The 24346-nt window shown below is 43.6% G+C and overlaps 2 protein-coding genes across 14 annotated transcripts in view; one reads left to right on the forward strand and one right to left on the reverse strand.

Annotated features, from left to right (window-relative positions):
• GPLD1 (glycosylphosphatidylinositol specific phospholipase D1) overlaps window positions 1-11012 on the reverse strand; it is a 51193-nt gene extending 40181 nt beyond the window's left edge. The window contains exons 1-3 of one of the 2 annotated variants that reach the window (XM_081026620.1): window positions 10665-10934; window positions 7067-7149; window positions 3577-3632 (exon numbers count right to left, since the gene is read on the reverse strand). In XM_081026620.1, the coding sequence (XP_080882746.1) occupies window positions 3577-3632; window positions 7067-7149; window positions 10665-10702 (177 nt within the window). In that variant the 5' untranslated portion in view covers window positions 10703-10934. Of the gene's footprint in view, window positions 1-3576; window positions 3633-7066; window positions 7150-10664 lie in introns of both variants that reach the window. The other variant, XM_081026621.1, reaches the window with a different exon arrangement.
• The window catches only part of ALDH5A1 (aldehyde dehydrogenase 5 family member A1), a gene marked incomplete at its 5' end in the record, with an annotated part of 48554 nt that continues 34893 nt past the window's right edge, over window positions 10686-24346 (forward strand). For 4 of the 12 annotated variants that reach the window (XM_081026632.1, XM_081026627.1, XM_081026624.1 and 1 more), the window contains 4 exons: window positions 10692-11036; window positions 19386-19469; window positions 20689-20859; window positions 22268-22384. In XM_081026632.1, the coding sequence (XP_080882758.1) occupies window positions 10701-11036; window positions 19386-19469; window positions 20689-20859; window positions 22268-22384 (708 nt within the window). Of the gene's footprint in view, window positions 11037-19385; window positions 19470-20688; window positions 20860-22267; window positions 22517-24346 lie in introns of all 12 variants that reach the window. The other 8 variants (XM_081026622.1, XM_081026628.1, XM_081026631.1 and 5 more) reach the window with 4 other exon arrangements.

Here is a 24346-nt window from a genome sequence, read left to right on the forward strand (position 1 = left end):
AATGGGTGCAGTCCAAAAAAAAAAAAAAGGCCTGTTCTCTCTAGCCGTAATGCCATAGGAACAGGAAAGGGACAGCCTATAAAGACTGAAAACTCTTAGACAATAACCTCTCTACTCCAGCTGAACACCGCAGAAAAAACTGTGGCCTCCACCCTTACACACACTGGCTAACGCTGAGTGGGGAGCCTGGACTTTCTCCTCACCTGGCTGTAGTGAGGTGCCCAGTACCCCGCTGGAGTGGAGTCAGGCCAAGGAGGGGGCCAGGTCTTTCAATCCTGTAATCCTGCCCCCCCACCCCCACCCTATCAGTGTCAGTGGAGACCTTGAGGAGAGCAGAGACATCTAATCCTAATTGTCAGTAAGGAGACATCACTCCTCTCCCCACTGGAATGGTGTCAGAAGAGGCCTAGGAGAGACCACGGCATTCACACCACCTAGCAGTAAGAGGCCACCCTGTCCTCTGACATCAGCAGAGGCCAAGGTGAGGAGCAGCTATTAGGCACTCCTACCCCTCCCAGGCAAAGAGGCATCAGTGGACACCCAGTGGGGAATTTTGACTTCTACCTCAGTTGGCAGTTAGGAGACAGTGTCCCCCTAATGAGGTGGTATCAGAAGATGCCAACTAAATCAGGACGCTTAAATATGATCCAGAGTCTCATAACCTAATACCTAACATGTCCAGGTTTCAATCAAAGATCATTCGTCACACCAAGAAAAAGGAAGATCTCAAAAGGAATGAAAACAGACAATCAACAGATGCCGACACAGATGGCAAAATGTTAGAATTTTCTCACAATTAGTTTAAAGCAACCATCATAAAAATCCTTCAGTGAACAATAGCAAAAATACTTGACACAAACTAAAAAATATAAAACGAAATAAAAGATGTAAAGAACTGAATGGAAATTTTAGAACTGAAAAATGCAATAGCTGAAATAAAAGTTAACGTCACCAGAAATGGTAGAAGTTGACATTGTGTACTTTCCAATATGATGCAATGAGAATATAGCATCACTTCAATATTATACCATATTTCTGCCGGGAAATACCTGCAGGGGAATCTAATCATGAGGAACCATCAGATAAAACCAAATTAAGGTACATTCTACAGAGTTACTGGACTATACTTTTCCAAAATATCAAGGTCATTAAAAACAAGGCCTGAGGAACTGTTCCAAGTTGGAGGAGATCAGAGGGCATTGACAACTAAATAAAACACATGATCCTGAATTGGCTCTGAAACTATAGAGAATATTACTGAGACAACAGGTGAAATTTGAATGAGGCCTGAGGATTGGATGGATAGTGTTATTTCAAGGTTGATTTCCTGAATGTGATTTTTATACTGTGGTTACATAGGAATGCTCTTATTTTCAGGAATTACACAATGATGTGTTAAAGCATAATGAGTATTACCTCAGCTACTAACTCTCAAATGGCTCAGGGAAAAATCAATATGTATAGAGAGTATAAAAAGGCAAATATGATATGGTATCACCAATTTGGGAAACTGGGTAAAAGGCATATGAGAATTATGTATCTAAGTATTTCAACATTTCTATCAATTTTTAATTATTTCAAAATAAAACAGTTAAAATAGGAAATTGGCTGAATAAATTAGGGTCATTTTGGAGAACAGGAAAATATGTAATTGTTAAAAATTATTCTGAAGATCTCAATTGATAAGGAACGATACCTCTGATATAGTGAATGAAATAAAAGCAAGTTACAAAATAGTGTGTAGAGTATAATCTTTTTTGAAAAAAAGTGCTATATATGCAGAAAAATGGCTGGAAATATATGAAGCAAACTGTTAACACTGGTTTTCTCTGAGAATTTTTTTCTTACAATGAGTTATCAGTTTTATAATCAGTAAAGTCAAAACCTGTTCTGTGGGCGGGGAAGGAGGATTGCAACCAGCCAGATAACTACCATTGTTATGGCTTCCTGGTTAACACACCACATTCCATTTATTTGTTAGGAAGAGATTAACTATCAGGGCAATAAAGACCTGTGAGGTCAGCTTGGTCCTTACAGTTCTTGTAAATTGATAAACTGATATTCTCAGCTTTATGCATTATTCCCTTATTAATTTGGTTAGCGTAAGGGTGTTTTAACAAAAGAAAATTCTAGAACCAACAAAGCTCAGACCCGAAATGGCCGAGCTTGCCGAGATACTGCTGACCTGTGGGAATCTGTCTATATAGCCAATTAGCATCCTCCAGGCCACTTTCCTCTGTATCATTTCACCAAACTGTACCAATGAGCCCAGAGGTCACCCAAGAACAGGTTTTGTAGGGAGAAAGAGAAACTGTAAATTCCCACATATGGAAATATCAAATCAATTATCAATCTTTGAAAAGGGATTGGATGATAACATTATAAAAGGTAAAGTAACCCTTATCTGCCTTTATAAGTCAAAAGAGGAAAGGGTAAGTACTCAGGGGCACCTGGTCATTTCCAATGATGACATCACTATGTGGATTAGGACCAATGATGAGGGGAAGGCCCTGTGTCCACTTAACAGGTTTTAAATTAAGTTAATGAGACAAGCTTGAATCCTCTACTAGATAATCACTATGACAGTCAGGATTGAGTGTTCATGTCATGAATCAGGCAGATTTTTGCTTCTTTTCCTTTCTCTCCTGCCTACTTTCTATCAGAGTCAAAGAAGGTGACAATTCAATATAAATGATGTTTTTTTCCTAGAGGGCCTCTTATATTGGTGAGCAAGGAAAAGTGGTTTGGGGATATAACAGATATCAGTTACTTCACTGTCCTTCTTTCCGTACCAGATTATTAAGATTTACTGGTGATAATTGGATCCAATTCTGATGTCATGAGAGAATGTTAACCACTCTCATCAAACTTTAAGAAATATTTAAGTATTTAAGAAACATCTTTTCATCTTTGTCACAAAGTATCATTTAGAATAGATCTAAAAAGTATAGGGCCAGAATCTGTTCAACTAATTTGAGGATGGGTGAAGATGAGCCATTAGCTAGTTCAATCAAGAATATAGTAAGAGGGGGGCGGTCAGTTAACTCCGTTGGTTGGAGAGCAATCCTCATAACACCAGGGTTGCCAGTTCGATCCCCGTATGGGCCAGTGTGAGCTGCACCCTCCACAACTAGATTGAAATAACTACTTGACCTGGAGCTGATAGGTCCTGGAAAAACACTTAAAATACATTTTTTAAAAAAAGTTAAAAAAAGAAAAGAAAAGAATATGGTAGGAGGAGAAGTTGGAAGGCAAATTTCAATTTATCTCAGGAACAATTTATCTCTTTATAAAAATAAAAAAGATGTACCATTTAAAAATATTCTCTCTCAAATATTTTCCCAAACTATAATTCATATAATTAAAATATTTCAATGATATTATGTAAATTTTATACATAAAAAGTTCAAGCAGTACTGGAGGGGACATATATCTTTTAACCAAAAATATTAATGGTTTATAAAGATATAAAAATAATTCTTAAAATTATTGTTTAAATATCTGTTAGGATCTTTGTTTGGCACCTATCAATGAAAGTTAATGTCCATGGAATAAGAGAAAAATCAAACTATATACCTCTTTGTAGTTAACACTCCCATCCTGAAGGTGGAGAAACTCTAGAGCTCTGTGTCCTGAGAGAAATAAAAATATAAATCAATTAAGTTCAACTATAACTGAAAACAGAACTTCCTAGAGATCATTTTAAAAGGAAAGTATAAGTTGTGATTAAAAAAAATACGGTGAATGTTTAAATTTAAAAAAAATTATTACAGTAAAAGACACATTGCCATTAATCCCCCTCAAAATACTCCCCTTCGTTTCAAACACACTTATCCCATTGTTCTTGCCACTTTCTGAAGCAGTTCTGGAAGTCCTCTTTTGTGAGTGTCTTTAGTTGTGCTGTCATGGCTACCTCGATGTCTTGAATCGACTAAAACATTTACCTTTCATGGTCATTTTGACTTTGGGGAAGAGCCAGAAGTCCCACAGTGCCAGATCCGGTGAATAGGTGGATGAGGACAAACTGTAATGTTTTTACTTGACAGAAATTGCCGTACCAGAAGCAATGTGTGACATGGAGCATTTCCATTGTGATCACAAAATATGGTGAATGCTGCTGCCGATTGCCATCCAACAGAAAAACAGGGATCCTCAATATGGGAAGTGGCACATGGAGCCTTAGTAACAGTATGTGAAAAGTTTTACCTTGTTTGGTGCAGTCATTCAGGTGTGAGCTATGGTTGAGAGAAGATGTATTTTAAAGTGTGTCATAAATCATACTCCACCATGACAACACTCCGTGTCACACGTCGCTTCTGTATATTCTGTAAAATTCCGGTATACGGCAATTTCTGTCAGGTAAAAACATTATGGTGTGTCCGCACCCACCTTATTCACGCAATCTGGCACCATGCAACTTCTGGCTCTTCCCCAAAGTCAAAATGATTCAGGACATGGAGGCAGCCATGACAGCACAGCTACACACACTCACGAAAGAGAACTTCCAGAACAGCTTCAGAAAGTGGCAAAAACGATGGGATAAGTGTGTTTGACACAAGGGGGTATTTTGATGGGGATTAATGGCAAAGTGTTTTTTACTGTAGTAACTTTTTTTTATTTAAACATTCACCGTATTGTTTGATCATACCTTGTATATATTTTTATGGTTGTAACTGTCAAGGAGGTGGGAAATGAAAATTAAGTTTGTACTCACTGAAATTTTAATCAGCCATAATTAGAGTCATACAATATTTATATGACAATATAAATACATTAATGTAAATATAATATAATTATAATAATATTTATCAAATTTGCATAATAATTTAAAGTTCCTGCTTAACTAGCTCTACAACCTTGCATAAGTTACTTAACCGCTCTAGTTCTCAGTTCCCTCCTATGTAAAATTGAGTAAATAATACCCACATTACAAGTTTATTGAGAGAATCAGAGAAAATAAATGCTACGACAAGCACAACGCCTAATGCATGGTAGGAGCTCAAAAAACAGAAGTCATCATCATCATACAACCATATAATTATCATACCTCAACAACCTCCTCAGGTAGATAAACTCAAATAGGAAACACAATACAGGGACTAAACCATGGATTGAACCCATGATCCTCAAATGTCATTGGACTACCTTAGAAGGAAAAAAAACTGCCCTCAGAGGGCTACCTGCTACACACACACACACACACACACACACACACACACACACACGACAACCACACCCTGAATATTCTTACAATCGACAGGAAAATGAACATTCCTTGTGAAGAGACATTCAAAGGTATTTCTATCATGAATGACATCCAATTTTTAAATTCATACAACAAAAAATATTGCCACTACTAAATTATAAGCAATAATACCATAAGAGATATGTTCACAGCCCACACAAATAACCTGTACATAGGATTCCATTATTTTTAGACCAAAACCACTGAATGAAACCAATTTTAATTAAGTAACTCATGTAAATGTCACCGTTCCATACAGGACTTATGTAAGAAGTGAAAACGTGAACCAAGACATTTATAAAATCATCTAACTTATTAGTAAATAAATGTGGAAGTTTTAGTCTTTTATATAAAAATCCTGAAAATGGCAGATTAGGAGTTGCCTTTAATTATGTTCACATAAACATATGTGTGTTTAATATACTAATAAATATATTTGATATATGCTTAATATATTATCTATTAATATATTATGTTTAATATTTATTGATCTAGTAGGACCTTTCGCACCTACTGAAGAAAGGCAAACAATTATCTGATTTTGTTGAAATTTTAGATTTCATTTGTCTTGTTCATTTTTAAACTCTAAGGATTAAAAAAATTCCCATTTGTATTTGTTTATCTTTGTTCTACTTCTATAGTGGTAACAATTTCAATTTCATAGAACTTAGACTTGGAAGATATTATAGAATTCATGAAGAGGTCCAACTCCTCATTTTACAAAGAGGAATTAAGAAAGTGAATTGCTCACAGTCATCCATGTAGTTTACAGAAGAGCTAGTGTTAAAACCTAGGTCTGATTCTCTTTTCCATTGTCTCCTGACTCTCTTTTAGCAATAAAGGTTTAATGGGAAGAACACTGGACTTAGCTGTCAGGACATGTAATTCTAGGATCAATTTCCTCATTTGTAAATAAAGGAACTGGACTCTGTGATCTCTGGTGTCCTTTCAAATCATAAAATTCTGTGATTTGATTCTTGCCTGCCAAACTCAATATCTAGATCTATTTTGCACTGATAAATTCATATTTTATTTGTAAACTTGTTCTGCTTTATACCTTCAGGAGGTAGCATGACCATAAAAAACTGTTACTGTTTTTATTGAAGACTCATCTGAAATTAATGTGAAAACTGCTGTGGAATGTAATCATATCTAATTATATTACAAATTGGCTTACATTTTCCATGAGTTAAAAAACATTCCAAATACACTTCATACAAGAACCACATCTTGGTGCTACCTTTCACCCATATCCAGATCACTCTGCTTTCATCCCTGAGCTCATGGGCACCAGCTAACTGCACCCCAGTTCTTTCCAACTCCTGTCATCATTCTGGGCACCTCTAATGCCAGGGACTAGTCAAACTCCCTTGCTTCCTTGCTGTCCCTGAAGCCAACCACCTTTAAAGTCACTTGACTCAGGGGACCCACTCCCATGACCAAACGTGGGCCTTTACATATACTTGGATATGTAAAACAAGAAATTAAATTCCTCACTCCCTCCATATTCCACCCATCTTTCTCCTCTCCCACTCTATCAGTTCTTCTGCTTCATGGCAACCTCTGGTTTATACAGCTCCTCATAATTTCCCGACCCAGAGAAGGCCCTTGGGACCCTCTTGCTTCCTGCCCCTCCACTGACCCCATATGACAATCCCCATATCTGGATGACTCCAGTCCTGGCTTTCTCCTCCCTGCTGCCCAGTGGCTCAGCACAGCAAGCAAACTAGTTATCAACACATGGGATAGACTTCCAAATCTTCCTTAATATTTTTGACAGATTTAGTGTCCTTAATACCATGACAAAGCGCTGGCACTTACCTATTTCTACGTGTGTTGAAATGCCACATGGTGAGCCTCTGGGGCATAGAGAGCCCAGCGCAATCAGTAGGCCAGACCAGAACCTGAAAGCAGACATGCTCTCATCACTCACTGCTCCTCTAGTGATGGGAACTGCTCTGAGCTGGCAGCACCGAGACTGAAATCCAGGCCCAGTCCTACTGCTTTCCCTCTAAGCATGTCACTAACACCAAAACCAAGCCTCAATTCAAAATAATGTCATCTGCCAGGATAGTTAACTGTTTACTGTTTAACTTCACTGGAACAGCAAACAAACTGCACCTGTGAGAGAAAAACAGCGAGAAACTGAAATCTAATGCCTCCAGGTGGAAATAAAGCATCTTCTGACCAAGAGAGGTTTCCTCTGCATTTTTTTCTAACATGAAATTTGTATGAAGACACAAGCAAAGTTGTCTCCAAATATTCTTTGCTTTCTTTAAAAAAAAAAAAAGGCTTACCTGTCTGCCCTGAGAATCAATACATTGACCATCTCACCTTCCAAGGGCTGCCAGGCTGTGCATCCTTTCTACATATATACCAGCTAACCCTGCTCCTTGGCCTCCAAGCCTCAAGTGCTGGGAAAGCTTTTATGACGATCAGCTGGAACCAGCTTCTCTTTCAGTGTTTGGCAACAGATACCAACACTTGTATGGGATTACACAAGAGCAGCCACTCCTGATCTCTCTACCCCTGCTTGTTCCTATAGGTTTTATCCAAAGCCTGTTGCACGGTCAGATTCCTGCAGCCCAAGCAAAGATACCAGTTCCATTTGTGGGGGTGGGGGCAGGAGACAGATTTAGGACCAAGAAACAAGGGTTCGGAAAATCATAGGCTCAGAATATACCTGTCATAAAGTATCCAATCTATAGCAGTTAATTTGTGGGGAAAAACTGTTGAACTCTTCATGGAAATGATGGTGATCTTAGAGCTCAAATTATGTAATATACTATACATTAAAAGCAAGAAAGGAGATCCTTAAAGAGTGGGAGGAAATGATATTCATTCTCAGGTTAGCTGAATGGAAGACTAGGAGATGGGATGATTTGAGACCCATAGTCATCTGCCAACTTTCCTCTGTAACCTTAACTCAGCCACCTGAAAAGCCTCAGGAAGGGAATCCTGCAGCCCTGCCTCAACCCTGTGGCATCAGAGGCCAGAGGCCATAAACTGATGTGTTTTGTTTGCCTAACAGGGTGTTTTATAAACCTAAGCCAACTTTTTTAAAATGGGAAAATTAGCATTTAAAATTAGATTTCTATCTTTCTTTTAAAAAGAGAGTTGACTATTATCAATCATTTAATAGAAATGTTCCCTTTCCGAAAGATTCACCTTAGATTTCTGTTGAATTACTACTTTCCTTGTTGAATTTAAAAAATAATAAGAAAAATTATTTTACACTCAGGTGTTCAGCCATACATTTTTTTAAACAACTTAGATATGTGTATAAAGCAAAATTGGGTGGAGATTTTGAAGTGAAGGTAGGTCTCCTTGTGCAGATGACATGCAATTTTAACATCCAGAAATTTTTGAGATAAAGCAGACAATATTAGCTCACTTCCACACAAGTCTAATATGTTGCTATCATCATAGTGTCATTACAGCGAATGTGGGAGAGGATGGAGAAAGGTGAGACTTAGGAGGTGGAGATGCCCGGGACATGGGCAGGCTCAGGAGAAGGGAGGGTAAAGTTCCCTGTCATCTGCTGGCCTTGCCCTTGTAGCCCTGGTGAACACACCCAGCCCGACTCTGGGGGTCATCAGGGCAGCCTAGAAGATAAGAAACAGGAGGGACCTCTTCCCATCTTCCCACTCTGAATGGTGACTTGCGGATGACACAAAACAGTTGGGTGGGGTGGAGTGGTTAGGGAAGGGCCACATGGTGAATTTCCTAGGCACTATGCATTTTTGCCTTTGTGGGCCCCTTCCTTCATAGAAATAAAATTCTAAATATCACATTTCACATCTGCATTGGTATAAAAATTAATATATTCATATTCAACCTAAAAGTTCATTTTTCTGATTTTAGAAAAAATTGAACATTTCTGTGTGCCCTAAAATATTGTGGGTCTTAGGCATTGTGCCTAACAGAGAAGTCAGCTGGGAAAGGGAATGGACATCGTTTAAAATAGCACCAAGATAAGCAGACTGATTTTGGATCAAGAGAGGCAGCCACAGTCCACCACTTTTCTGGGCCTCAGTTTCCTCAGCAGAACTGATGCCCAAGCCCTTAGAAACCAGCTCTTGGTAGAGCTCCCTCTGCAGGCAGTAGGTCAGCTCCGCAGGAGGGGGAGTGATGCCCACCTGGCCACCTCTGCATCAGGACTTCCTCTCTCCCCAATTCCTTACATAGTATGTGGAACAAAATAGTGACTCCCCAGACACATAAGGTTAAAATCCACTGTTCCCACTGCTGCCAGAGGTGATGGACTCAAGACTGAGTGACACTCATAGCAAAAAAACAAAGTCAAAATATGACGTACTGCCTTGGCATTTTGCAAATGAGAACCGTAAGTCTTAGAAAAAGGTGAAGAGCCACAGGCTCTGGAGAAGCCAGCAGAGACTCTCATCTCAGAGGGAGTGAAGGGGAGATATGGTGAGACTAGAGATCATACATCAATTTAGAGTTGGGCTTCATGTGAACCCACGTGAACCCACAAATAGCAAGGCAGGCCGGCTATTTTCATTTTTATCCTCACTGAAGTTGCAGCTTCCTGGCTGCTTCCAAAACTTCAGGACAAGTCCCACTGCAATTACACTTCGGTTCACTCGATTCTGACAAACGGTCCCCGTTGACTAGTTGGCCTCCTACCTTCAATTTTACTACGTAGTGGCCGGACCTGGGGCAGCTAGTATAACCTTGAACATTGCCCTAAATTTCATGAGGCAACTGCACTGCTCATTAGGTATTTCACAACAAATTTCCTGTTCCATTTCACACACGAGAGGCCTGAAATTAAATAACTTGTTCAAGGGCACACGGTTTGTCTACCATAGATTCTGAGTTTGGATCCACATCTGTTTGCCTCCAAAGGCAGGCACTGTTATACAACAGGGGCGCCCTGCTCCCACCTGATGGAGAGAATACCCAAACACACACCCAGAGAAGTACCCAGACAGCCGCAAGCGGAGCCACCTTCCACCACTCAGGGAGTTGCTCTCACTTCCCCGGTGCGCAGAGCCGAGGGGACAAAGGAACGAGATCGAGCCCTTGGCAGCTGAGCCCATACCGTGCATCCACGGACCACGCACACATCCCGGGGGGAATGGTGGGAAGGGGGGGGATAACGGTTTGGGGGAATTGGGGAGGAGGAACGGTTCTTCTGCAGCAGTCGGGGAGCTCAGTAATAGTTACACAGAGCATTCGAGGGGGACGGTGACAGTCCGTAGGTGCATTCCTCACCCCAATCCTAACCGCGGGGAGCAGAGCAGCGCGGCGCTCGGATAAGGTCGAGCGTGGCAGGGCAGTACAGCTCGCGGAAGAGGGCGCTGCCTGGCGTCTCCGCCACCTGCAGCCGCGTCCCCGCGCCCCAGCGCGCCCTCGATCCTCGCTCCTCCCGCCGCCCCGGCGCGCACTCGCTTGCCTCCTTCCTGCCGCCGCCGCCGCCGCCGCCGGGGCCATGGCGACCTGCTTCTGGTGGCGTAGCTGCGGCGCACTGCACGTCCGGCTGGCGCTTCGCGACCGCGGCCTCTGCCGGGTCGCGGGCAGCTGGGCGCCCGGGCGGGCGCCGCTCCGTACCTACGTCCCTGGCCGGGGCGGCCTCCCCGCGACGCTGCTGCGTACCAACAGCTTCGTGGGCGGCCGCTGGATCCCGGCTGACGCCGCCTTCCCGGTGCTCGATCCGGCCAGCGGCGCCGAACTGGGCCGGGTGGCTGACTGCGGGGCACCCGAGGCCCGCGCGGCGGTGTGCGTCGCCTACGAGGCTTTCTGCAACTGGAGGGGCGTCTCGGCCAAGGTGAGTGCGCCCGGGGCAGGGGGTTATTGCCGCAATGAAACCAACCCCTCTCCCCAGTTCTCCGGGATTCGCCATGCGTTAAGTCACAGAAACAAGAAGAGATGACCAACAAATAAGTTTGGAGCGTGGCTTCGTGCCAAGCACTATGCCAGGTGCTGGGGACACGACGTGGCCCCCAAACCTGGAATTGCCCAGTACGGGAGACCAAACATGAACTTGACTGTGTGTGTTGGGGGAAGTGTCCCATGCTGAAGGGATACCATGCAAGACGCTGCTACATTTTCTCTGGGAAGGCTTGGGAGTGAGTGTCCTGGGCTAGGACTCATGTCATCCGGAATGGGGAGAGCTGTAGAAATGGGCTTTGTGCAGGGGAAAGAGAAGTCCGAAACCTTTCTCCAGGTTTTCAGCTTGAATAAATACTGCTATAAAGTGACATAGCCACTGGAGAATTGGGGGTGGGTGATGTTATGTTAGGTGGGGAGAATAGACTAAGAAGAAAATATAAGACATTTTCCTCGTTCATATATTATATCGCACCTGGAGCCAACCTAGTGAAATCATTTTCCACCCTGTCCTTCAGCATTCTCCTTCTGAAGACTCACATCCAGCAATGAGGTCCAAGTATGAGGGAGTCTTAACACTGTCACCCATCAGAGTGCCTGTACATCATGCACTGTTGGAGATTCCTGCCATTACGGAGCTCATATGGGGTCGGGCAGAGGGGAGATCTAACCTACAAATAAAACATAATATCTAGCAGATAAGTGTGTTAGATGTGATGAATGCTACAAGGGAATAAGGTAGAGCAGGATTAAGAGGAGCGGGCCAGAGAGACAGGGCAAGATGCAATACAAACAATTTGGGCAGGTGTATTAGTTCACTCCCATAAAGTACCAGACTGGGAGGCTTAACCAACAGAAATTTGTCTCACAGTTCTAGAAGCTAAAAGACCGAGATCACGGTCTTGGCAGGGTTGGTTTCTTCTGAGGTCTCGCTCCTTGTATTGTTGATGGCTGTCTTCTCCATGTCTTCACATGGTCTTTCCTCTATTTGTCAGTGTCCTAATCTCTTCTTGTAAAAACACCAGTCATATTGGATTAGGACTGACCAAATTACCTCACTTAACCTTATAACCTCTTTCAAGACCCTATCTCCAAATACACTCATATTCTGAGGTCTTGGGGGTAGGACTTCAACATATGCATTGGGGTGGGGGGACATAATTCAGGCCATAATATCAGAAGAGACCTCATTGAGGATATGAGATGCAAAGACCAAAGGAGGTGAGGGAACTCAGAGCAAAACTGAGTCAGGAGCATGCATGATGCACTTGTAGGCCAGCAAAAAGGCTGAGTGGCTCCAGTGGACTGACAAGGAAAAGAGATGTGGGACAGGAGGTCACAGAGACAATGGGAGGAGAGGCCAGATCAAGTGGGACACAGCCATTCTAAGGACCTGGATTTTACTTTGAGGAAGGTGGGTTCTAGTTCATGGTTTTAAGCAGAGCAGTGATCTGATTTGCATTTTGAGAGGCTGCTCTGGCCTCAGTGCTGAGAAGAGACTAAAGAAGGGGCAGTGGTGAAGCACAGCTGTTAGGAGATCATTGCAGTGATTCAGGTGGGAGGTGGTGATGGTTGGAACTCAGGTGGTAGCAGTAGAGGTGGTGAAGAGTGGGCTGATAAAGAATATGTTTTGAAGGTATAGGTAACTGGATTTCCTGACGGTCAAGGGGTATAGGAAAGAGAGGAGTCAATGATAACCCAGGGCTTTTGGCTCAAATACCCGGAAGAAAAGACATGGAGAAGGGGGTGAGTAGAGCAGCATGGGGATGAGAACTCAGAGCTCAGTATTGGAAATGTTGAGTCTGAGATGTTTGTTAGACATACAAGTGAGGATGTGAAGTAGGCGGTTGGCTACCTGAGTGGAGCTTGAGGGGAGCCTTAAGGGGGACATGTAAATGTGGGATCATGTGTGTGCATTCACAGCCATGGGATGACGAGACCACAGGTAGGGAGAAGGTCGATGGAGCCTCTGGCATAATTTTGGAGTCCCACAAGTGACAAGCCACCATACAGTGGTGTCACAGGTGTCTGGGGAGCTCTTCTAGCCCTGTCTCTGCTTCAGTGGTTGGTTGGTGCCCAAGGGTTGGTATTGGGACTTGTCACTGACTCTCTGCACTGTCACCTGTGCTGAGATCACACCGCCCATCCTAATGTCTGTGCCCTTGAACCTTAATGTGATGTCAGCTTCTGTCCTACAGGAGCTTGGGTCTTCTCAGGGAGAACTTCCTTTTTGAAAAGATCCTGGAGCATCTTCCTAAGCAAGTGGTGGAATAAGCTCTCCCCAGGAAGATGAATCCTCCTGTGCGCTAGGAGATGGTGAGGTGCAAACACAGCTTAGAAGGCAACTCTCTTGCCCCCAGGCCTTTTCTGCTCCCCGCCCCCAGCTTTTTCTGCTCCCTTCTCTTGACCCATTCATGACCCACACAGTCTTGTTTTAGCTCATGTGCAACTTCTGCCTTGAGCCTGTCAGACCACACAGCCTTCCCTATTCTCCCTCCTCTGAACCCCTAGTACAGCCCACACACCTTGTCTTGCACTTCCCCTTGACACTGTGTTGCCTCATGTCTTTCTTCTTACATGTTTTATGACCTCCTTTTCTCCACCTTGTGAAGCCCTGGAGGAGTTCAGGGAAAGAAGGGAACTCATTATTTACTGACACCTTACAAGCTAGTGCCTTAGTTTCCTATGGCTGCTACAACAAACTACCAAAAACTTAGTGACTTAACACAACTGTCATGCAGGGCGTCATGTGGGGTCTCAGCTCCCGCTCCCTACATAAGAACGCAGGAGATGGTGAGGCCAAAAAGGAACACCCACAGAGTCATAGGTAGGGGAGTCATACCACTATATTCTCGCTGGTGGCTGGGCTGGAGACACAGGAAGCAGGAGCCACATGATGCGCAATCCGCCGGCCGCTCTCTGCCAACCAACCTCACTTGATAACTACAATCTGCGCCTCTCTGCAATCCGCAATCCGCGCTTGCTAGCTTAGCCACGGCAGTTATATTAGCCACAGCAGTGGTTAATGGCTAACAGGTAACAGCTGATGGCCAACTAGTTACAGCTGATGACCATCTAATACCCGAGCCAGCACCTGTCCATGTGAGGCTGAGAGCCTGGAAACTGCTCTCTGGGACTCTGTCCCTACAACACAACAACACAAATTGGTTCTTACAGTTTTGGAGGGCTACATTCTTTCCGGAAGCTCTTCAGGGTTTTCTTTGCCTTTTCCAGCTTCTAGCTGTTTTGTTGGTCTGTGGCCTGACATTGCTCCAACCTCTCTGATTCTCTCACCTTTCTCTCATAGAGATCTTGTAATGACATTGCGCCCACCTGGATGATTCAGGATACTCTCAGTTCAAAATCCTTAACGTAATCACACCTGCAAAATCCTCATTGCCTTATAAAGTAACATGTTCACAGTTTCCAGGGATTAGGATGAGGGCATCTTTGAGCCTGCCCCAGCTGTGTCCTGCTCTTGGTGCTTCGGCTGTGTTTTGTTTAATCCTTTCAGTGGCCCTGTAAGGTAGACACGTAATGATGTTGTGGATGAGGAGACTGGCTGAGAGGGGCTCATAGTTCACCATCCATCATTTCACTCCTGCTTGAGCAGGGGATATGGGATTGGAGTCTCATGTGACTCCATCCACTTGAGCCTCCCTGTCTGAGTCTAGAACATTCACAAGGCACCTCTCAAAGGCTGTAGTCATTTCCTGGGGCTGCATAAAAAGGAACCACAAACTTGGTGGCTTAAACAACAGAAATTTATTTTTTTAGTTCTGGAAGCTAGTAGTCTAAAATCAAGGTGTCAGCCAGGTTGATTCTTTCTGAGGCTGTGAGGGAAGGATCTGTCCCAGATCTCTCTCCTTAGCTTGTAGAGGGCCACCTTCTCCCTGTGTCTCTCTACATCACCTTCCCTCTGTGTCTATCTTGTTTCTGTGTCTAAATTTCCCTTTTTTATAAGGACACCAGTCATACTGGATTAGGGCCCACCTTAATGACTTCATTTTAACTTGATGACCTCTGTAAAGATCCCATATCCAAAAAAGGTCACACTCTGATGTACTGGGGATTAGGACCCCAACATATCTTTTTGGAGGGACACAATTAACCCATAACATGGGCTTTGCATACTGAGGGCAATTTGTTGCCTATGCTGATGTCATGCGGGATTTCTGGTTCCACTCCCCACATAAGAAGGCAAGATAGGGTGAGGCCAAAACGGAACACCCACGGAACCATAGATAGGGGAGTCATACCACTATAGTCTCACTGGCGGCTGGGTTGGAGATACAGGAAGAAGGCTCCATATCATGTACAATCCGCCATCTGCTTCTCTGCCAACAAACCAACTTTGCTAGCTGCAATCCCCAGTCCGCTTCTCTGCCAACCAACCAACCCCCCAGCATATCAACGGAAGTTAATATCAGTGGTTAATAGCTAACTGGTTATAGCTGATGGCCAACTAGTCACAGCTGATAGCCATCTACTACCCAAGCCCGCACCTTTCCACGTAAGGTCGAGAGCCTGGAAACTGCTCTCTGGGACTCTGTCCCCACAGCTGGTTTCTGTGTTCAGCCTGGACATTGTGTTTCCTACAGAATATGCTTTTTATTCGTGTAGTTCTCAGGCTGGTTCATGTTCTTTTCTCACTCTCAACTAGGTATGGGGCTTTATTCTTAGCAGACCATCTACTCAGATACTTAATTTCCCCTCTGAGCTAGGCCTCATAGATTTTAGCCTTTCAACTATCACCCCAGATAAGCCACGGCATCCTGGGCTGTGGTCGTGAGATTTCTATCTGGTGCTATGCAGAGCAAGGATAAACAAAATGAAGTTACTGTGGTGATGTTTTAAGAGATGTCCATACCTCTTCTCTTGGGAGTGGAGATATAGAAGCCTTTATTTCAACAACACCTTTAAGAGGTGAGATCATGCAGCTTGTTATCCAAAATACAGAGGGGAAAGAACCCAGAGAAAGACCATGAGTGGTGTTTGCACAGGTTTCATTCTCTGCTCATCAGTGGAATGAGAAAATAATGAAAATCTTATACCTGCTGAATGGATGAAAACGTCAGAATGACACGGCAGGTGTGCTCATTGCTGTGGGCACCCCAGCAGGCAGCTAAGAGTAAACTAAGACTCTCCTTTGCTTCAGATACACCTGTTCAGTTACAGGAGTTTGGAGCTCTGGGGCACATCTTTCTTTAGAGGACCTCTATGTGGCCTGGTTGACCACAAAGCAGGACTCTCTGGATCTTCTTTTTTTTTTTTTTAATGGTTTTAGGTAAGTGATTTTTTTCAAATATTTATTTCTTTTTTTAAGAAACCATTTCTTCCATAATATCCTTAATTATCCAATCTATCCTTGTGGGGACAGAGTCCCAGAGGGCAGGTTCCAAGCTCTCGACCTCACGTGGAAAGGTGCTGGCTCAGGTAGTAGATGGCCATCAGCTTTGACTAGTTGGCCATCAGCTGTTATTGGTTGGCCATTAGCCACTAATATAACTGCCGTGGCTATGCTGGCAAGTTGGTTGGTTGGTTGGCAGAGAAGCCGACAGGAGGATTGTGTCTCCTGCTTCCTGTGTCTCCAACCCAGCCACCAGCGAGAATATAGTGGTATGACTCCCCTATCTATGGCTCCATCGGTGTTCCTTTTTGGCCTCACCATATCCTGTGTTCTTGTGCAGGGAGCGGGACCAGAGACCCTGTATGACACACTGTGGGCACAGAGCCAGGAGAGCAGTTTCCAGGCTCTCAACTTCATGTGGAAAGGTGCTGGCTCAGGTAGTAGATGGCCATCAGCTGTGACTAGTTTGCCATCAGCTGTAACCAGTTAGCCATTGGCCACTAATATAACTTCCGTGGCTATGCCAGGGGGTTGGTTGGTTGGTGGAGAAGCGGACAGCGAATTGCAGCTAGCAAGGGGGATTGGCAAGCGCGGATGGTGGATTGAGTATCATGTGGATCCTAGTTCCTGTGTCTCGCCCAGCTGCCAGTGAGACTGGGGTGCAGGAAGACCCCTCATTGCAGTACTGGCAGATGTTTGCTTTTGTGTCTCAACCAGCTGCCATCGAGAATATAGTGGTATGACTTCCATATCTATGGCTCCATTGGTGTTCCTTTTTGGCCTCACCACATCCTGCATTCTTGTGCGGGGAGTGGGAGCTGAGTCCCTGCATGACACATGGCGCAGCGAAGAGGGTATATGCTGGCCAAAGCTCTCCGAGGGGCAGTGGAGCAGTTTGTGCATAGGAACACTCAGTCTCAGGAGGACCAGAAGGTGTGGCGCCGGGAGCAAGAGAGGATGTGAATGGCTCCCAACCAGTGTGGAAGGAGCCATGCAGCTGCCAGAGAGCTGGATCCCCGTGAAGGGGTGAGAAGATGTGGACGGTTCTCCAACCAGCATAAGCCTGAGAAAGCAAAGGTCATTGTGGCTATGTGGGCTGGGAAGTGTTTGCTGAGGCAGCCCAGATGTGGGACTTGTAGTCCCAGGAGGAAAGGCTTGCTGAGTCCTCGATGGAGGATGCGAGTGAGGCCAAGGTTGTCCCTCACCCCCATGTTGGGGAGAACTTGGAGCCCTCGCCCTGCAGAGAGGTCATGTATTGTGAGGCCAACACACAGCCCTGGCGAATGACTGTGGACTATGGGGAATTGCCTTCCATCCCTGATTTGATGGACCACTTGACTGTTTGCTTAGGAACGTACCACCATGTAGTGGAACAGGCAGATGTTTGTTTCCTGTGTCTCGCCCAGCCACCAGCGAGACTGTGGTGCAGGAAGACCCCTTGTTGGGGTACAGGCGAATGTTTACTTCTTGTGTCTCAGTCGGCTGCCATTGAGAATATGTAAGCACCTTGGCTGTGAGCCACTATTGTTCCAGCATGGTACCCTGAGAAATCTTGGTTGTGCCCAGGAAGTTTGGCTGTGCCCAGAAAGGGTGGTGGTATCCTGAGAAACCCTGGCTGTGCCCAGAAGGTAGGTGGACATCGAGGGACACCCCCTGGGACATTACTTGAACTGGACTGAAGCTTTTTCTCGTGAGCTGGGTTCCTGGCACAGGGCCCCTCGTGAAAGATGTTTGTCACGTAGATTATGAGGCGAGACCCTCAAGGAGTGGAGTGTGGGGACAGAGTCCCAGCAGAGCACTTTCCAGGCTCTTGGCCTCATGTAGAAAGCTGCTGACTCGGTTATTAGATGGCCATCAGCTGTAATCAGATGGCCATCACCTGTGGCTGGGTGGCTATCAGCTGTTACCAGTTAGCCATTAGCTGTGACCACTCTAGAGGGTTGGTTGGTTGGCAGGGAAGTGGACGGCAGATTGTGCATCGTGTGGCTCCTGCTTTCTGTGTCTCCAACACAGCCACCAGCGAGAATATAGTGGTATGAACCCCATCCATGGCTCCGTTGGAGTTCCTTTTTGGCCTCACCATATACTACATTCTTGAGCGGGGAGTGGGACCAGAGTCCCTGCATGACAATCATTTTATTTGATTTTTATTATTTGGAAATATTTTTTAATTGTGGTAAAGTATACATAACATAAAATTTACCATTTTAGCCATTTGTAAGTGTACACTTCAGTGGCATTAAATGCATTCAGTGTTGTGCCTGGGCCTTCTTAAGTGTGTAAAACTCTTCCTTACACCTCACACACCTCAAGTCAGAGATAAATTAAATGTGCCTGGGAGTTGTTAAAATAAGAATTCTACTTGAAGACATTATGCTTAGTAAATAAGCCAGTCACACTAGGACAAATGCTGTATGATTCTAGTTATATGAGGTCCCTAGAGTAGTCAAAGAGACAGAAAGTAGAAAGATGGTTGTCTGAGCCTGGAGGGAGTGGGGAGTTAGTGTTTAGCAAAACAGAGTTTTCAGTTTTGCAAGATGAAAAGAGTTCTGGAGACAGACGGCCGTGATGGCTGCACAACAATATGACTACTTAATGCCACTGACCTGCAGCTTAAAAATGGGGAAGATGGTAAAGTTTATGTGTATTTTACTGCAATTAAAAATAACAATAAAAAGTAAAGTTATTCATATTTATCATAAATAATAAGCTGTTTCCAGAAATTTTTTTTTCCTCTTTTACAATTTATGACTCGATACATCCCTTTAGGTGCAGTTTGAAATTAGATCTTTATTATTATTTATCAAACAAAGGTCAATGTATGTCTTCCCAGGAATGAGACCACAAGGGTAATACTTTAGGAAGTTGAACGTTATTTAATAGCCTCTCCTATACTTGGCCTTTCACTATTTTTCTACCTTTTAATTTATTTTTCAGGAAAGGAGTTCATTACTTCGGAAGTGGTATGATTTAATGATTCGAAATAAGGATGACCTTGCCAAGATAATTACAGCTGAAAGTGTAAGTTAAGGGTCCTAATTCGCTACCCTGACAAATCATCCAGGGAATTCTTAGACTAAAGCTTGGGGTAGCTGCTAAATTCAGTGCTGCTCTGTAGCTAAAAAATGTGACTTCCTTGCCTAATGATCAGATATCAATTAATTAGTATTCCAGGCACAACGTTTTTTAATTAAGCCAGGCACTCATATTTGCTAAAACAAAATGTTATCTTCTAATTTACTCTTTAATAATATGCAAGAAATAGGTTTTGAGTGGAACTAGAGGAATACGACTTCTTCACCATTCCAGTTTTGTTCTATGTGACTGTTTTGGTTGATTTTTCATATTATTTTTGTACATTTTAAAATGTACCAATAGTTTATCCGTAGCTATAATACATGACACCATGGTCACAACATTTACAAGATATTAGAAGAAGAAGAAATTCGCAGATGCAGTTCTGTGTCTTCTAACTTGTAAATGTGCTGAAAACGCCAGTGACTGTGCGGTGCGGGTACATCCCACTAGCTTGTCTTCACCACCATTGTGATTCCGCTCTGAAGGCCCACATTAAGGTCAGGAATTGCTGTGGGTTTGGAATGGGAAACTTTTTTATTATTATTAGTTTCAGGTATACAAAACCACATAATGATTAGACATTTACACCCCTCACAAAGTGATAACCCCAACAAGTCTATACAACCCATCTGACATCAGCCATGACTATTACAGTACCACTGAGTGTATTCCCTATGCTGTACTTTACATCCCATGAATATACCGGGGTGCCAAAAAACTGTACACAAGTGCACACTTTGGTCAGTGTTGCTCAAGCAGTAGTTCGCCATAATCAGAAGTGTCTGGATGCTGATGGGAACCACTTTGAGCGCCTCTTGTAATTGCAGAAGTCAAACGTGACTTGTATTCATCTTTTGTTATTGGTATATATTATTTCAATTTTAATACAGGTTTTTCCTTTCCTAAAATGTGTATACTTTTTTTTGGCACCATCTGTCTATATATTTAATTATAGTTGGCATTCTATATTATATTAGTTTCAGGTGTACAGAGCAATGGTTAGGCATTTATAATTTATGAAGTGATCCAATCCCCCCCCTTAAGTCTAGTATGTAATGGGAGACCTTTCTACTGTGCTTGCAGCCTTGAAGAATTTAGAACCAGAGAGTCATGCTTTTTTTATTGGAAGGTAATGAATGTGTTCTTTTCTGACTGAATTTAGGGAAAGCCACTAAAGGAGGCACAGGGAGAAATTCTGTATTCCGCCCTTTTCCTGGAGTGGTTTTCAGAGGAAGCCCGCCGCATTTATGGAGACATTATCTATACCCCCGCAAAGGAAAAGCGGGCCCTGGTCCTTAAGCAGCCACTTGGTGTGGCCGTAGTCATCACCCCGGTACGTGGCAGGATCAGCAGGATCCTAGGGTAGGAGAATGAGCAGGAGCTCTGGAAGAGGTGTGCCATCTTGTTAGCTTTGTCACCTGTTCTTGGTTTCCTGATTCCTTTGTGATATGTGGAGGAGTTTCCTGGTCTTCTGTGATAATGGGAGGTGTGGGAGTGATGAGTGGGACCACCCAGGGGCCTTTCTGACTTGGCATAAAGGCTTCTTCTTAACATTGCCTAGCACGTCTGAAAAGATCTGGTATTTATCATTTTTTAAGAAGACTTCAGATAGTACACATTTTTTATTGTACCATAGTTTTGAGAACACTTTATGCTTAATTTATCGTTATCATCAACAGTAAGTTGATATTTGTGTACATACCTCAGACACTGGGCCAGGTTCTGGAGGTAAAAAGGCTAAGAAATAAGGTAGTGTCTCAGCCTGGATGGGGCTGCAGTATAGTTGTGGGACACCCAGCTTTCTCTCGATGACCAGCCTTTCTTGGACCTACCTCTGCGAGGTCCCATATTTTCTTCTCTACAGTATTTGACAGCTGGTTTCGAGACCACTGTTCTTTCCCTACTCAGCACAGTTACCGATAGACACCCCTTACTGCTTAGACTGACTAGGTTTGATTCAAAACTCACTGTTTATTAGCTGTGTGACCTCGGGCAAGTTACTTATCTGCTCTGTCTCAGTTTCCCCAAACCTGCAAGTGAGGATAATAATCATGACCTCCTTGGGTTGTGATGGGTATTTAATTAATTTTAATTTAAAAGTGCTTAGAACAATGCCTGGCACAGAAGAAGCACTATACAGGTATTTGTCACAATAGAATAAAACAAAACACTGTTTAGATATAGATATCCTTATATATCTATATATAGAGATGTCTATAGATATCTATCTATATAGAAAGGGAAGTAATAAATCACCTGCCACTTCCAAAATCATCTTTGCTGATATTTTCTTCCAAAGGGTCCGCAAACTATGGTCCTTAGGCCACATCCATCTTGCCGCCTGTGTTTGTAAATAAAGTTTACTGGGACACAGCTATGTGCATTCATGTACATATTGTCTGTAGCTACTTCCACGTTACAATGACAGAGGTGAATAGTTTCAACAGAAATTGAACATCCCACAAAGCCTAAAATATTTACTGTATGGCCCTTTACAGAACAAGTTTACCAACCCCAGGTATAGATAGTTTTGTACTATTTTAAATTCTGAAAATGTTCCTTGTCTTTATGAGCCTTTATCCCTGAGTCCCTCAAGTTCACAGTGTCGGTGCTCTGAGGGCTCACCTATGCAGGAGCCGGTGAACTGTCAGTTGTGCAACAGGATTTGCTGGCTGGCTTCCCGCCTGTGGACTTTGGGGTGATACTTCCTCTCACAGCCTCCTCTGCTCTTCTGCCCCCAGTGGAATTTCCCCAGCGCCATGATCACCCGCAAGGTGGGGGCTGCCCTGGCAGCCGGCTGCACTGTCGTGGTGAAACCTGCCGAAGACACGCCCCTCTCAGCCCTGGCCCTGGCCGAGGTGAGCCTCTCCATGCTCCGGCAGTGCCAGCAAAGTCCAAACCAGGATGTTGACCCAGTGCAGAAAGAAGCAGTTTGGAAGCCTCCATCTTGGCCTGCATCTCGTGCTGGATGGTGTTGTTCTAACTTACCAGCAAGTATTTTAAGTCAGATGTTACTCTTTCTAGACAAAACAATCGATGGAAGATTTTCTGACATCTGTAGGCAGTATGTGTTTTAAAACTGATACCGATCCATCATTTTTATTAAGTAGGCAGACCTGGTAATATGACTAAAACATGGGCATTTCTCACATTTAGGGAAACTCTCCTTTACCTCTCCCTTCTCTAGTTCAATCTGCATTTAGTCACATCTTATCATTCTTCTGTTTAAAACGTCTAATGGCTTCTCATGTCACTCAGAGTAAAATCCAAACTTCCTACAGTGACCTTCAAGGCTCTTTAAGATGCCACCTGCCCAACCCCCTATCCTCCTCTGCTCTTACCTGTCACTCCGGAGCTCCTTACTCATCTGCTCTGGCCGGTCTGACCCCTGCCACTCATTGGACCATGCCAGGCTCACTTGTAACTCAGGTTTACACTCACTTTTCCTTCTGCCTGGAAGGTTCTCCCGCAAGTACTCTCATGACTCTCCTTCATGTCTTTACTCATATGGTACCTTCCCAATGAGGCCTCCCCCAGCCACATTATTTGAAAGTCACTTGTGCTCCTGACCCCCTTCTCTGCTTTGTTTTTCTTTCCAAAGCACATAGCACCAGCTAAGCTTCCAGATGTTTTATGTAGTTGTTTTGATAATTGTCTGCCCCCACAAGAATATACGCTCTGTGGAAACAGGGACTTGGGTCAGTTGTGTTCCCCGCCGTGTGCCAAAACCTAGAACAGTGCTGGATATAGGAGGCGCTCAGGAAATGTTTGTGGGAGAGAAGGAAGAAGGACAGAGGAAGGACAGAGGGAAGGAGGGAGAGAGGGAAAAGAGAGGGGAGGAAGTTTTTTTTTACATGGGCTGTTATAGTTTTCCTTTTAATAATTCTTAAGTCTGTGTCATGTGTGTAAGTTAAACTTCTTATTAGAATCCTGAGGCATAGGTATAATTAACAGGGTATTTCCTACAAATTCTAATGTTTAGAGCCAGCACTGACCCCACCAGCTCATGAAATTTATTTGAAAGCACACATCTATATTGATTGGAAAGATTAAGGACCGCATTTTAAAAATCTATATAAACTGAGAGATTAGAAGGAAAAGTGCAGCTTCTTAGACCTACAGGTCTAAGACCTCTTAGAAAAGACCAGATTCTTAGTGAAACTCTGAGGATTTCTCCATAGCTTAGGCGAGGCAGTTAACCCTGCTTGCCTTGTGTCTTCATCTTCAAAATAGTCCTGCAGTACTGTTTCCCTGGCTATTAGCATCTTACCTTACCTTATATTAGAATTGTGCATTTGTTACAAGTAATGAACCAGTATTTATACATCTATACCTTATTCAGATTGCCTTAGTTTTCACTTAATGTTCTTTTTCTGTCCCAGGATCTCATCCAGGACACCATATCACGTGTCTCTTTAGGCTTCTCTTAGCTGGAACAATTTCCACATATTTTAAAGTAGTGACCCTGTCTGTCTCTACACTGTCGAGACTGTAACCATCACATACTATACTTTACACTCAATAAGTAGCGGTGTATTTACTGCTTACCACCAGTGCCTATGCTGTATCTCCCCATCACTTTGATTGTATGAGCCTGGTTCCCTGGTGATTCTCCAGGAAGGGCTCGCGGAACACTATCCTGGTTTTTATGTGTTGACAACAGGCTATGCCCGTTGTGCTTGTAAATCCATGTTGCTGGATATAAAATCCTTGGTTCATATTTTTTTACTTGATTATTTTAAATATGTTCTCCATTTTCTTATGATATAAGGTGTTGCTCTTGCAAAGTCTGATGATAATCTTAAGTTTCTTGCCTTTAT

The sequence above is a fragment of the Rhinolophus hipposideros genome (genome assembly GCF_964194185.1).
Source record: "Rhinolophus hipposideros genome assembly, chromosome: 19".
NCBI lineage: Eukaryota > Metazoa > Chordata > Mammalia > Chiroptera > Rhinolophidae > Rhinolophus > Rhinolophus hipposideros.